This window comes from Strigops habroptila, chromosome Z (assembly GCF_004027225.2).
Source record: "Strigops habroptila isolate Jane chromosome Z, bStrHab1.2.pri, whole genome shotgun sequence".
NCBI lineage: Eukaryota > Metazoa > Chordata > Aves > Psittaciformes > Psittacidae > Strigops > Strigops habroptila.
In genome coordinates, this window is record NC_044302.2 from 64,011,094 (window position 1) to 64,023,913 (window position 12,820).

The 12,820-nt window shown below is 38.6% G+C and overlaps 1 protein-coding gene across 1 annotated transcript in view; it reads right to left on the bottom strand.

Moving 5' to 3' along the window:
* Window positions 1-1,185: 1,185 nt before the first annotated feature.
* Window positions 1,186-12,820, bottom strand: part of CEMIP2 (cell migration inducing hyaluronidase 2) — a 94,221-nt gene continuing 82,586 nt past the window's right edge. Inside the window, exons 23-24 of the mRNA XM_030469825.1 lie at window positions 8,881-8,958; window positions 1,186-2,351 (exon numbers count right to left, since the gene is read on the bottom strand). Of these exons, the coding sequence (XP_030325685.1) occupies window positions 2,284-2,351; window positions 8,881-8,958 (146 nt within the window). The 3' untranslated portion in view covers window positions 1,186-2,283. The remainder of the gene's footprint in view (window positions 2,352-8,880; window positions 8,959-12,820) is intronic.

Sequence of the window (12,820 nt, forward strand, 5' to 3'; positions counted from 1 at the left end):
ACTGAGATCAGCAGGAATAGGATAGTAAAAATCATCAAATACCTTGAGTTTGTGCAATTCTTTGCATCAAAAGAGGAAAGTACAAAAATGCATAAAAATATACAAAAAATAGATCAGAAGATCTCCACGAGGCAACTTAATGAAAAGCCAGCAATTTTCAAAGGGTATTTGTATGTTTATAATTATACGGAGGGAGTGGGATTAGAAAAGTACTTTTCTTCTGTCATTGTACTATAAAAACTAAGATCTCTAAAATAAATTTTATATATAATTTTAAGTGACTATAGAAGTATGTTTGGGTTCCAGAGACTACAAGCCATTTCAGTGTCCAGTCCTGAGTTCTCCCCAAGACCTCATCCCCGCATATTTTTCAAAGAGACTTGTAGCAGTATAGCTAGCAATGTAAGCAACATGTATTTGTAAGGATCCTTCAGAAGCAGTAACTAAGCTCTTTCTTACATTTTTCACTTGCTAGGGTAATACTCCTGGATGTCTTCAGCTCCCTTGGTATGCTTTACGATATCAGAGCCTTTACATCTCTGCCTCTGATGCTGCACACAAGCAAGACAGACCTGATATTCCCTCCACTTTCATCTTAAAACATTTGTGCTCTAAAACCTGAGATAGAAGTGGAAAAGAAACGGAAAATCCATTTTCCATTTCATCTGCCTGTTCTCCCAATAATGAGAATGTTATCATTTCCAAACATCTATAGACAGGTCTTAATGGTGTCAATAAAACAACTTGAATGTTTACAGCAAGCCCCAAGCCACAAGCCTAAAACGCAGATCCTTGCTCTCCTGCGCCAAAGGGCTGTGACAGCATTTCCATATAATGTTATTTTTTCTCTTGTCCAGCCCCTACACTGTCCAAAGTTGGCTGCTTCTGCACTCAGCCATAACACCACTGTCAGACAACAGCTCTCAGCACTTACCTGACTTAGCAGTACCTCTGAAACAAGAGTTCTGGTAAAGTCGTTGTATGGAAAGCACAGAAAGCAAGACAGATCACATCAAAGTTTATCTTTTCAGAAACAGTAAGACCATTTACCATAGTCGGAAACCCTTTCCAAATTAGCCTTCTGTGGGAAAATTTCTTTTATTTATATAGTTTTAGTCATACATTAATAAGTTCCATTTAAAATACATTTCACAGAGCTAGAAAATGTCTATTTTATCACCTAAATTACATACAAACAATTATTGCACATAGAAAAACTAGTCTCTTTACACTATTAAAGTGTGAGGTCTGAAGCAATAAAGCAAAACCCCAGATGAAAACATCTCATTCATATGCAAAGGAAAACAATATTCCTCATTTGAAGTTCTCACCAGAGTTAAGTGTCATCTCTCAAAAGGCACTTGTATATTGCTTACAGAACAGGGTGTAGAAGCAAGCTGTCATTTTATCTAGTGGATGGTTCTTATCCCATACAACAAATGCTACTGAAAAAGTAGAAAAATTCTACAAGTAACAAAGACAAAAACTGCATTCACTCTGTGTGTATACTTTGTGTACACGAATTAAACATTCAACAATCAGAAAAGAGAAGGCAAAACACTGGTATTCTTTCATAGCTTCCAAAAAATGTAATTCTTGTTTATTTTGTATCTATTATTTGAGATTTATGCATTAGTTAACAAAGTTATTACATTAAAGTGTGTGGTAGTTCTGAACTTCATCTTTTCACTTTCATGGGCAGTGTCAGTTTATTTAAGAGATTTGAAACTTTTCAATATTCATTATTTTGTTTGCCTTTCCTGGAACAACAAATACAGCTTGTTGCTGTATGACACATCATCTCTAGTACCCTCATGCTGCATCAGCTGGGAAGATTGATATTGTCAGGCACTTGTGGCTTCTCAGTCATTTTAGTCCACAGTGCACCTGATCTCAGAGGGAAGCTTTAAAGTAAATTTCTAGAATTTGCCAGCTAAGACGGTCTCTAGAGACTTAGGAAAGAGCAATTCCAATATCTGAAATTAAGTTTTTTAAAAAATACTACCACCACCACCAAAATTTTAAGTTCTTTTAATTTAAATAGGACAGGAAACTCACCAAATTTGCCTGTTTATTCTTCATTTGGGCAGCCAACTCTCCACAGAAGTGCTGCTATGAATCCAGCTGCCTTTCCCTCATTCTGGAAGATGTAGGAAACATGACAGGTTCAAGTCTCTCAGCAGAGTGCAACACTGATGCATTTCTACAGCAGGGAGGCGGAAGAAGCAGGGGTGGAGGAAGAAGAGTCAGCCGTCACAGCAGTTTAAGAGTTCTTGCATGTTGTCATTGCCGCAGGTTCCCGTGACTGGCTTTAGCTGATCTCCTCTCCTCTGACATTGCTGCCTGTTGAGCTGGGGAGCGCAAAGGAAGACTAATTACTGTACACCTCGAGCTGTCTCCTGCAGTAAACCCTGTTTTTTTATCAACTGCAGAGACAATCGATACCTGGGGAGGAAAGAAGTTTTGCCACCTGTCACCTGAGATAAAATGATCAATTTCCTAATTCTAGTACTAATGCTGGATTCAAAGCCAAGTGATAATTATCCCAGCTGGTTCTTTAAACAATCTATGAATGACACTGATCGTGATTATTAAAACTGGTGTGAAAGGCATTGAGGCACATGAGTTCAATGGGTCTATTTATAGATTAATTTTTCTCTGCTTATGGAGTCATGTCGAATTCAGGAAGGGAATGAATTCTTTCCCTTGTGAGAAGAGCTTCCCCTTTTCCTAGTAGGTATCATTACTTGCTAGATGCATAAATTGGCAAACCTTTCACACTAATGGCAAACTACAATAAAACAGTTGGTGGTTACTTGAGAATTCACTTTATTTATTTATGGCTGAATAAATAAAAGCTGTAGTGAATCAGCTTTGCCAGTGTCACATGGGGACTGAGAAAATGCTGTTTTCTAACTTCTTCAGAGTCATGGGCTACCAGACAAAGCACCCCTACAGCCTGAGCTCTGCTTTCAAGCATTGCTTATTGCCCTCAAAAGCAACATGCTCATCAGATCATTTTACCTCCTTGTAAGAAGGAGAAGGATCTTTAAGAAATTTCAAGTCACTGTTAGCAGAAGAAGAACAAAATCATATTGTATTACTAAGGCTTGCCTCAATGTGACTTTGGACAAGTCTCAGAATGTTGAACAACTTACCCATGAAGTAAAAAATAATACTGTGAGTGGAAACAATAAGAGGAATGAGATTTTTTCTTTTTTTCTACCATAAATTATGTGTGACTTTATTTAGTTTTAGTTTACCAAATATGAAAAACTTCAGTGACTCAGTAAACCCAGACCTGTGATTCTTTTGCCTGCCACTCTCTAAAACTTGACAACATTCCTTAAATGCCTGTTTTTGCTTTTTCCTTACAGCCTTCTAGATATTAGGAAGCTACAAGAACCTCAGGTGCAGGTTTCATACGTAGGCGTTCGACCAGAAGCATTCCTGTCTCAGCTTTGTTAGAAATGCCCTGTTAGGCAAGCTATACCTCAGACTGCATATAAATACCTATTAGCAAGACTTCTGTTCAGAAAACTCTAGCAAATGCTGCTTTCATTTAAAATAGTCACCAAGGGCTGCCAAGGAGGAAAAGAAGGTCCATCAGTTAGCAGGGTCACCTGTTACAGGACAAAGCCACATTCAGTTCCTTTCTCTGCTCCAGAGGATCTAAAACTTCTCTCCTGTCTCACAGCAGTCACCCTAACCTCTTCAGAGCAATACAAGTTAAGATTCATGTGGGACTGAGAGAAACTGAGGGCAGTACCCCAGTACAGCTGGGAGCTCAGATGTCCTGGAGGGGTACCGGTTTTGATCCCACATGAAAGCTGGTTATATATGCTGTAACATACATTTGTTGTCTAATGGCTACTTAATGACTAAAAATATTAGGAATCCCAGAAATGGGGAGCAGAATACCCTCCTTGAGTAATCCTTGTTCTTGCAAACTATTCCCTGGTCCCAGAGAACATTGAATATTTCCTAAGGATGTTCCCAGAGGCATATAAGCTCTCAGCTCCTCTTGCCTGTCCCTGGGTTCCTGCCTATCACTGATCTGTACCCCACAACAGGCAACATCCATTCATACAACATGGATTCTACCTGTGGATCTCCACAGGAAAAAAAAAAAATGGGAGCTGAACCAGAGATCTCTGGTTTTAAGGAAATTCTAGATACTACTACATACAATGAGACACAAATACTAATTTCTGCATCTGTAAGTTAGTCTTTTTTTTTTTTGCTTTGTAAAAAAAGAATACCAGGACCAGGTCCGTTCAAGAACAACTTCTGGAGCATATGTAGACACGTCTCTGCAGCCTTGAGTGTGACATTTGGAAACTCTAAGGAAAGTCCCTGTTCATATCGGTATTTTTCTAGTAACTGACTTCAGGCAGTGCTGTTTTGGGGTAGTTTGCTGTTCAATGTGTAAAGGGCTTTGAAGTGAGGTTTGAGGTATACCATACACACAGAGTTTTCATGCCAGATTTTATTCCAGGTGCAAAAGAGAAAAAAAAATTCCAGGTACCAAATATCCAGACCCTTTCTGAATTTCAACTACACTTCTGTCTTTTGATGTGTGGGTATGTGGAAAATGTTTAAGAAAGTAGAATCCTTCACTTTTTGTCTATTTGCAGAGACTTTCGCTTTTTTACAATAAATTGTAATAAATTTTAAATCACATAATTATTGAACAAAGAAGAAAGAAAAGAAAGACATTATCTTGGAGAGATACAAAGGTCTTTATCTTCTTCATCTCACTCATATTATTTGCTTCCAATGAGGTTTTGACAGCTAAGATAACATGTGGATGAAACAGCAGGTGTGAGTCAGACCTTTCTCCAGATTTCATCCTGGAGAGAAGAACAACTACAGTGTAGTTTATTTTAAAACAAAAGATAGAAGGATTGGTAAGAAAAACTAAATAATGAAGATTTTTCATGAAAAAGTAAAGCTCCAGAACAAGCTTTAAAACTTACAATGTAAAAACTTAGATTACACCCACCACCTTAAATATGTCTAAAATCAATGAATGCTAAAAATTTGACTGTCCTGTCAAAATGCATGCTCTATATAACTTAAAGTCTTCTAAGTTGTGGCAATGGAAGAAAAGTAATTGTATTTTTTATAATGTTCTTCTGTTTCAGCTGTGCAGCAATGTCTGGGTTTCAAACATTTTGTGAACATGTTGATACTTAGGTAAGAGTTTTCACTTGTATGTATGTAGTACAGTGAAAAGAATTTAAAACATAAGGCTTTTTAAAGATTGCTTTCACATTTCAATATTTAGGTGGGCTGACATTTAAATTGTTTGTTTTGAAGTATAAAGCACAAAATAATTGTGAGAATGCACAAAATGCAGTGCAGCCACTAAAATTCTATGTGAAAGAAAGTGACAAGGTAAACTCCAGAAACAAAGCATAGACTGCCGTCACCTCTTCTCTGGATTTAAATTATAACAACATAATGCAATGAATAGTTACTCATGTGTAGAAGTCAAAATTATTTTTCCTTTTAAGGAGCGTGGCTCCTTCCTTGCAAGCAGCAGGGTAACCCCACCAGAACTTTGTAAACCTTGCTAAAATCTTTCACTGCTGCTGTCTTAACAGTGACATGCAGTGGCAGCATAACACAAACGAGGTAACATATGAGAGGGAGGTGGCATGTAAAATGTCTCTCTCCATATTTTTTTTAATTACACTAAAATTCATGACCCTTTTCAAGCAGGCATAGGCAGGTACAGTATTTCTCTATGGACTTTGCTACTATTTCTAAACTTGCTGAGATGATCACTGACAGCTTGGGCATACAGGTGTAACTTGGAGTAACTTAGAGTAACTTACAGGCTTCTTTACCATCTTTACAAATCTATCCTGTTCTTATATTGTACAGCATTTTTCTTCTAAAACTCTGCTGGGTATGTAAATGTGCACACATGCAGTCAAATCTAGTGCAACATTTCCTTCTGAGATTTTCGCCAGCTAAAACCCTTTGGAGCCACCACTGCAATGAGTGCAAAACCTTGAAATAATCTTATTAGGTACTAAACTACAATCAGAAACATTCAATTTACAATAAGGACATTAAAAAAGCTGCTTTGTTTGTTTGTTTGTTTCCCCCAAAACCATGTATTAGACTTGAATCTAAAAATACAGGCTTTTATTTAATCCTCATGTGCTCAAAGAATCATCCATTGTAATCACGTAGATAAATATCTGAATATCTATGAGATTAGGCTGACCACCTAACTTTGTATAAAAAAAAAAATAAAAATTCATAAACCTGAGTCGTCTTTGTCATAGGTTGTACAATTATTGCCAATGAAAAGAATCTTTAAATGATTTGCCAGAATTTGTTTGAACAGTGAAAATTGAAGTGGAACATCTCACCTGAAGTAAGAGTTTGAAAGTAAGACACTAATTCTTTTTGAATTATTTATTTGTGTATTTATCTTGCTATTTGTTACCAGATACCCAATGACCTTATTGATTCTCTAATTCTGAACTTCTTTTTTTTTTTTTTTTTTTCAGGAACAAAACTGGCAATTAAAGTAGAATGGAAAAGATTAATATATCCAGCTGAAAACCTTTTGTGTAGTAGTGAATGCTTCTGCTGAAACAATAGGTCTAAGAGGCATCTGAGACCAGTTGCTATAGTAATATAGTTTGAGAGAGCCCTGTGTTGATGTTGTGCATATGGGGTAAAAATGCAGAGAGGAAATGAGCCAGTTTGTTTTTCCATGCACAGCAGGGCCAGCCTGCACAACTGTAACAAATGAGCAAAAACTGTCACAGATTGGTAGCCAGTTGGAGGTGGGTGGAGGGGGAGATGAGCGGAGAAGAAACAGGTCAGATCTGCACCGCAAAGTTGGGGGAAGGTGTAAGTAATGGTTATATATATTCTAATTATCTTGTCAGCTAACAGGGAAGATACCAAGATGAGAAGGACAATATAGAGATTCATTTCAGCTCTCTAATTGGACCAATGCCTCTTGCTCCTCTCACCTCCTCAAACAAGCTCTAGCAGCCACTTGACAACCTACATCAAAGTCTTTGCAGCCAAACTTCACTACCTTCAGAGGTTTTTTGCTTGAGACTACAAGCTGGCAAGGAGGTCAAGTTTTCTTCATTACTGTGAGTGTTTGTGTGCCTTCTCTCCATTTCCCCCACTCAATTTTGAAAGTATTAATACTTTCAGAGGAATTTGTTGCACTTACTGGCCGACAAACAGTGCCACTGTCATCTATCTGACTGTGAAAGAAACAGAATAAAGTGTGCAGTGGCATTAAGAGTCTGTTAGTGTTAGTCTGTTTGATTCAGTAGCTCCTTAAGTCTGCTTTGGTTAGGACACAAACTTCTCATCTTTAACTTCTCCCATGCAATGGTATTCATGCAAGCTATGACTATGCAGACCCACGCTTTTGAAAGGCTCCCACTGAGGTGAAGCTTAGGAAAACAGGACAAGTGTAGCTTCAAGAAAAACTGGTGTCCAAAATAATGTTTGTTTGGGGTTTTTTTTATGTTAGGCAAAGCTTGAGATATTAGTATCAGTCATAGAAGCAAGGAAGTGATAAGGAAGTGAGGAAGAAACGTGCTTTCATAGAATAGAGCTCTTGTTTAATTGTGTGACTGATTGCGAGAGGAAAATTATTGCAAGGTGGAATGAGACAAAGAGTGAAACTGAGACCCTGCATCTCAGCAAAGAAACCTCTTGTACGATTGGGGATCCTGGACTCCACAGGGAAATTTCTTCTATGACCAGGAGTGGTGGAGAAATTCAGATAAGCAAAATGTTCGTACAGACATACATGATTTTGCTACATATTTGAAATTATTGTCAGCTGCTAAACATGTTTACTGTCTGTGTTTCAGTATAGTCACAGTTTATAGTCACAGTTTATGCATCTTTGTGTGCCTGAAGAATTAACTATAAATCAACAGTATTTGCAGGCTTTGGGCTTACAAAAGGAATGCTAGATATAGGGACTTCCTATGGGATCAGAACTGGCCCTACAGCTTTATTCTTGGAAAATTCATTCCACATTGGTTGTTGTTTATGCTATGATGGATTAAGGCAGAAGCAGTGAAACTAGTACTAGTTTGCCTTTATACACTGTGCTGTGAACTGCAGAGGATAAGGAATGACTTCTAAGTTAGGTCTTCCACGTAGAGGTTGGAGGGTTTTTAACCTTGTCGCCCTTTCCAGTTTAACCTGTTGATGTCTGAGCCAAGAGGCACTGAACTCCCTCTGGTCCCAGCTGCAGTGACAGTCTAGAGCATGTTGAGATTGGGGAGGTTGACCATGGCCATGGCAGGCAGAGGGGGAGGATATGGTGCCAGGAGATCATACACTGGCAGCTCAGGTGAGCCCAGCAGGGGCTCTGTTTAAAATGGACATACAAGGCTCTGATTTTAGATTTAGCCATCTTGGTCTATGAGGTACATTAGAAGTAAACTCCTGGACTGCGAAAGAGGTGGTGGTTGATTATCCTACTCCGGTTTCCAGCCATCGTTGGGAGATCACTGCTTTGTTTTACTCAGCTAGTCAGCTCTGAATATTCAGCTGCATGCTGGCCAGGACCATTTCCCTCTCTCTCTTTTTTCTACTGTACAACACTTTTTAGCAACACTTGGCTGCCTAAGTGATATTAGTCTGGACTCTTTTGTCATGGGGCCACTTTCATGCTCACCCGAAAGAAAAGAGGCTGACAAGAAGATCAAGTGTCTGTGACCTTGCTTCATTAGCTTGGAGGCACCACTGTGAACTGTTGAAGAGGCAGCTCTAAAGCAGGCTGCAGAATTCAGAGTGTAAAAGCTTTGTGGATTATTGTTTTTAAAACTTGTAAAACAATTTCTTCTTTTTACCCCTAATTTGACTTACTTGTTACAGTTCCATCAAAGTTTAACACATGCGTCTTGAATGAGCTTCCTGCTACAAACTGCACAGCCAGCCAAGTCACTGAGAAGACAGAAACGAATTGTGCAAATCAGTGTTCAAGCTGTGACATATAAGCAATGTAAGCTGCTTGCACTGCTCTCATCTGAGAGCGCAAAGTAATTTTAGCAGTATAAATAACTGTAAGTGAGAATTATTTTAAGCCTGTTTTATTGTCTGTTACTTAGTGCAATGCTACTAAACTCAATCTGGTTTTGTCAGACAAAGTCAATGATAAATTAAGGAATACAAAAAACATGAAGAATTAATTGCCAACACTTTCCGGAGTTCACTTCATAAGGGTTACCAAGTGATATTGAAATGCAGGTAAACACACCTTTTTATGCAAAATTATGGACAGTCACTTCTATAGCAAAGAAGCATTCAAGAGAGTATCAGATACTGACTGCACTTATTCAGGCTACAGAGGAAGAGATCTAGAGCCAAAGCCAGGCCACCCTGAGTGAAGATGTTTGCTGAATGAGTCTAGCTGTGTCTGATGTCTCACAGACACCAGGCTGATTATAAAACTTATTTCTGCACATGCTCAAATAACTTTAGAATGATTAAAAAAAAAAATAAAATAACAATGTAGAGGAAGTTGTAAGCTTAATACATAGAAAATAAACAAAGCATAAGTGGATATATCTAAACAAAATCTTTGGACCATTTAAGGTTTGTCCAGTACCATGGAATCATCAAATCACAGAACCCAGTGGATGCAGCTCAGGATTCAATTTGCCTTGGTTGCTGCAGCAATGCACTGCTAAGTCCTGTCAGGCAACACCCAGGCACCAGTGCAGTGAGATTTGAAGCCTGTACTTACTATAGAATATCCCTATGACTTGTATTCACACTTCCACTCACATTAGGTGTGCAGGTTATCGATCAATTATAATACAGGAGAAGATATCTTAGCATTCCAAATCCCACAAGAAAATAGTTAATCTAATTCCATGTTTTGACTTTCGGAGGCGGGGGGGGAAGAGGCATCAGAAAAGAAGGACCAATGAAATTTATTTGTCCTTAAAAGGAAGTTTTTTGTACCAGAAAGACTTTTTATTTCCCTTTTTTTTTTTTTTTTAAGTCCTCAAGTGAATAAAAATGTATGCTACTAGGTTTTATATGTAGGCAGGAAATGATCTTCCTGTCTGCTGTGACCTTTCAAGCCTTTCAAAAGAGTCTATCCCAGTTTCAGACAAGACTTTCTGGTTGTTAAGGGAATGGTTAAATAATTGGCCTGAATGTTTTGTCTAGATTTCAGCTTCTTTTAGATAATTAGTTGATATTTTCAAGATGAAAAGTTCTCTCAGTTCTTTCCAGTGGGATTCTGCTTGGTTTCAGAACTCTTTTTTCTAAGGATTCTTTCAATGCCAAGGAATTCCTTTAAGCCAAATTATTCAGAAATATTTTAGCTTTGACCACTGATGTTTCCCCACAAAGTGTTTATGAACTCTCATACATCTCCAAATCACAGCCTGGAGAACACAAACTGTGAATTTTATTTGTAAGTATTCCAAGAATATGAGGGTAAGAAACAAACATTGAAAATCAGATCAAGAAAACCTTTGAATATTTTACAGCATGATTGATCCACTAGGACAATGCAGGAGGTCTGGGTAGTTGTTACATTTTTAAGGGGTATCAGTACTGCTAACCAATCTGATTTCTCTATCTGTAGATAAGGAAGTAGGTACTGCAAGGAGACCTGTAATAACAAAAAAAAAAAAAAAGAAAAAAAAAAATTTGTCGACAGCTGTTTTTGTAGCACTTACTTTGTCTCCTTCAAGTTATTTTATTGGTTTATTTGCCTCAGCTAAAAATAAATAAATAAATAAATAATTATCTTCCCTCGGTTTTCCCTGCTTGCCTGAAAGAACGCAGCATCTTAACCAGTTTCCTGCTCCTCTTCTCTCTTTACACAAAATAAAAACAAAAACCATTTTAAGGTGTTGGGAGAATACTTGGCCCCTATGACTCCCCTCTTCACACATTGTTTGCCAGGTTTCATTTTATTCAATTTAGTCTGAGGTTTGTGTCTTTGAATATGGACTGAAAATCTGATGGTAGTGAAGCTTAATTGTGTCATACCTCTTGTTTCTAAAGCACTTAGTAGTCTGTCTGTCTCATTTCATGTGCCCACACACAAACACAGAGCATCAGCCATCTCTAGTGGGAGGGTGACAGCCACATAAGCCAACTGGTAGCCAACCAATGCACTGCATAGCAGTGGGAAATGAGAATATTGGCCAAAGATGCCCTCCTCTCTGGAGTGTGCCGTGGGATTTTCGATATTCTCAAAGAGCAGATGTCTCTAATTTCTGATCTTTAAAGAAGAGAAGCATGACAAGAACATGGGTTAGCATAAGGTGGGACAATGCCAGCTTGTCAACCTAAGATGATCAAAGGTATGAGGAAGCCATCACCATAATGTGCAGTGGGAGACAGGCAGTTTTGCAGGCTATCTGAGGGTGCTCAAGTAGGAGGCTCCATAAGCCACAGAATTCAAAAGCTACCTCAAAAAACTAACTTTGACAGAGCCACAGAAGGACAGATATGTGCAACCAAAGCTAATGTGCCTCAGGATTGGATTTCATGCTTCTGCACAACTGACATTAAGCAGTTGGCCTATACTGTACACTAGCATGCTGTGAGTGTTCCCAGCAGAGGGTCCGATCCTCCATGGTAACGCTCTTCAGGGAGCTCTGGAAATGCTTTAATTATTAAAATGAATAATTCCTACCAACACATTTAATTGGAAAATATTACGTTTAAGTGTGCACTAATGGAAGGGCTCTGAAAATCTAACAATATAATAGAGTATGCTGTTTGAAGTGAATTCTAGCAATATTTTTTCAGTCAGTAACACCATGCATTATTTATCCTATCTCTTTTTAATCCTATCTGATAGTTTATGAAGAAGGAATCACTGGAACCTCAGAGATAAAATGCAAATCCGTGAATCGCCCCCTGTAAGCTTAACCTGCCAATACTACCTCACCCTCCTTCCTAGCTTCCTGCCCCCTAGACTCCAAGGAAATAGCTGAATGGATTTATTGCTGCAGTATAAGCTAACCCCCTTCCTCAGCACTAGGAAGACTGTGCAGACCAATGAATTACAGGAGCACTAGTTACTCGGATTCGCTACCACAGCCTGTCAGAGACTGGGCACATCTAAAGGCAAGAGAAGGCCAATGTGAGTGCCGACTAATGGGAGTCACAGTGGGAAAGGGCAGAAAATAAGATGTCAGGGCATAAACATCACCCAGCCAGGGGAAACAAGGATAGGTATGAACAGGGGTAACCAAAGAGGTCACAAAACATATCTGTAAAGAAGGGTAGGTGCTAAACACATTTAAAGACATGAAGCAGTGGAACACAAGGATCCTACCTGAAGCTGCTGAGCCCTTTTCAGATCAAATGGCAAATATACAATTTCACAGCTGGAGATGGCTAAACAAGTGAACTTGCATTCTGTCTTAGGGGAGGGGCAGTAAGAGAAGGATTTGTGCCTCCAGATGAAGTTTTGCCAAACCCAGAGCCCACAGTGAGCATTTTCAAAGGGAAGGACTCACTGGATGTATGACAGCCTTGTAAAGTGATTGTACTGGCAGGCTTTGTCTGATCTAATCTAAAAAGATTATTCTAATGCCAATCTTCATACTTCTTTGCATATTTTTTTCTTCCTCAGAGGGAAAATGTGTTATCTTCTGGATATATGCATGGTGGAAAAATCAAGAAGCCACTTTCATCTGAAAGTTACACTCTCTCCCTCAAAGTCTAGTGGGAACATCAAGAGATGCAGGAAAGGAGCAGTCAAGACAGTTTTTGTAAGAAACAAGGTCAACAGAAGAGGAAAAGTCAGAGTATATTTTGAAAAGAAATA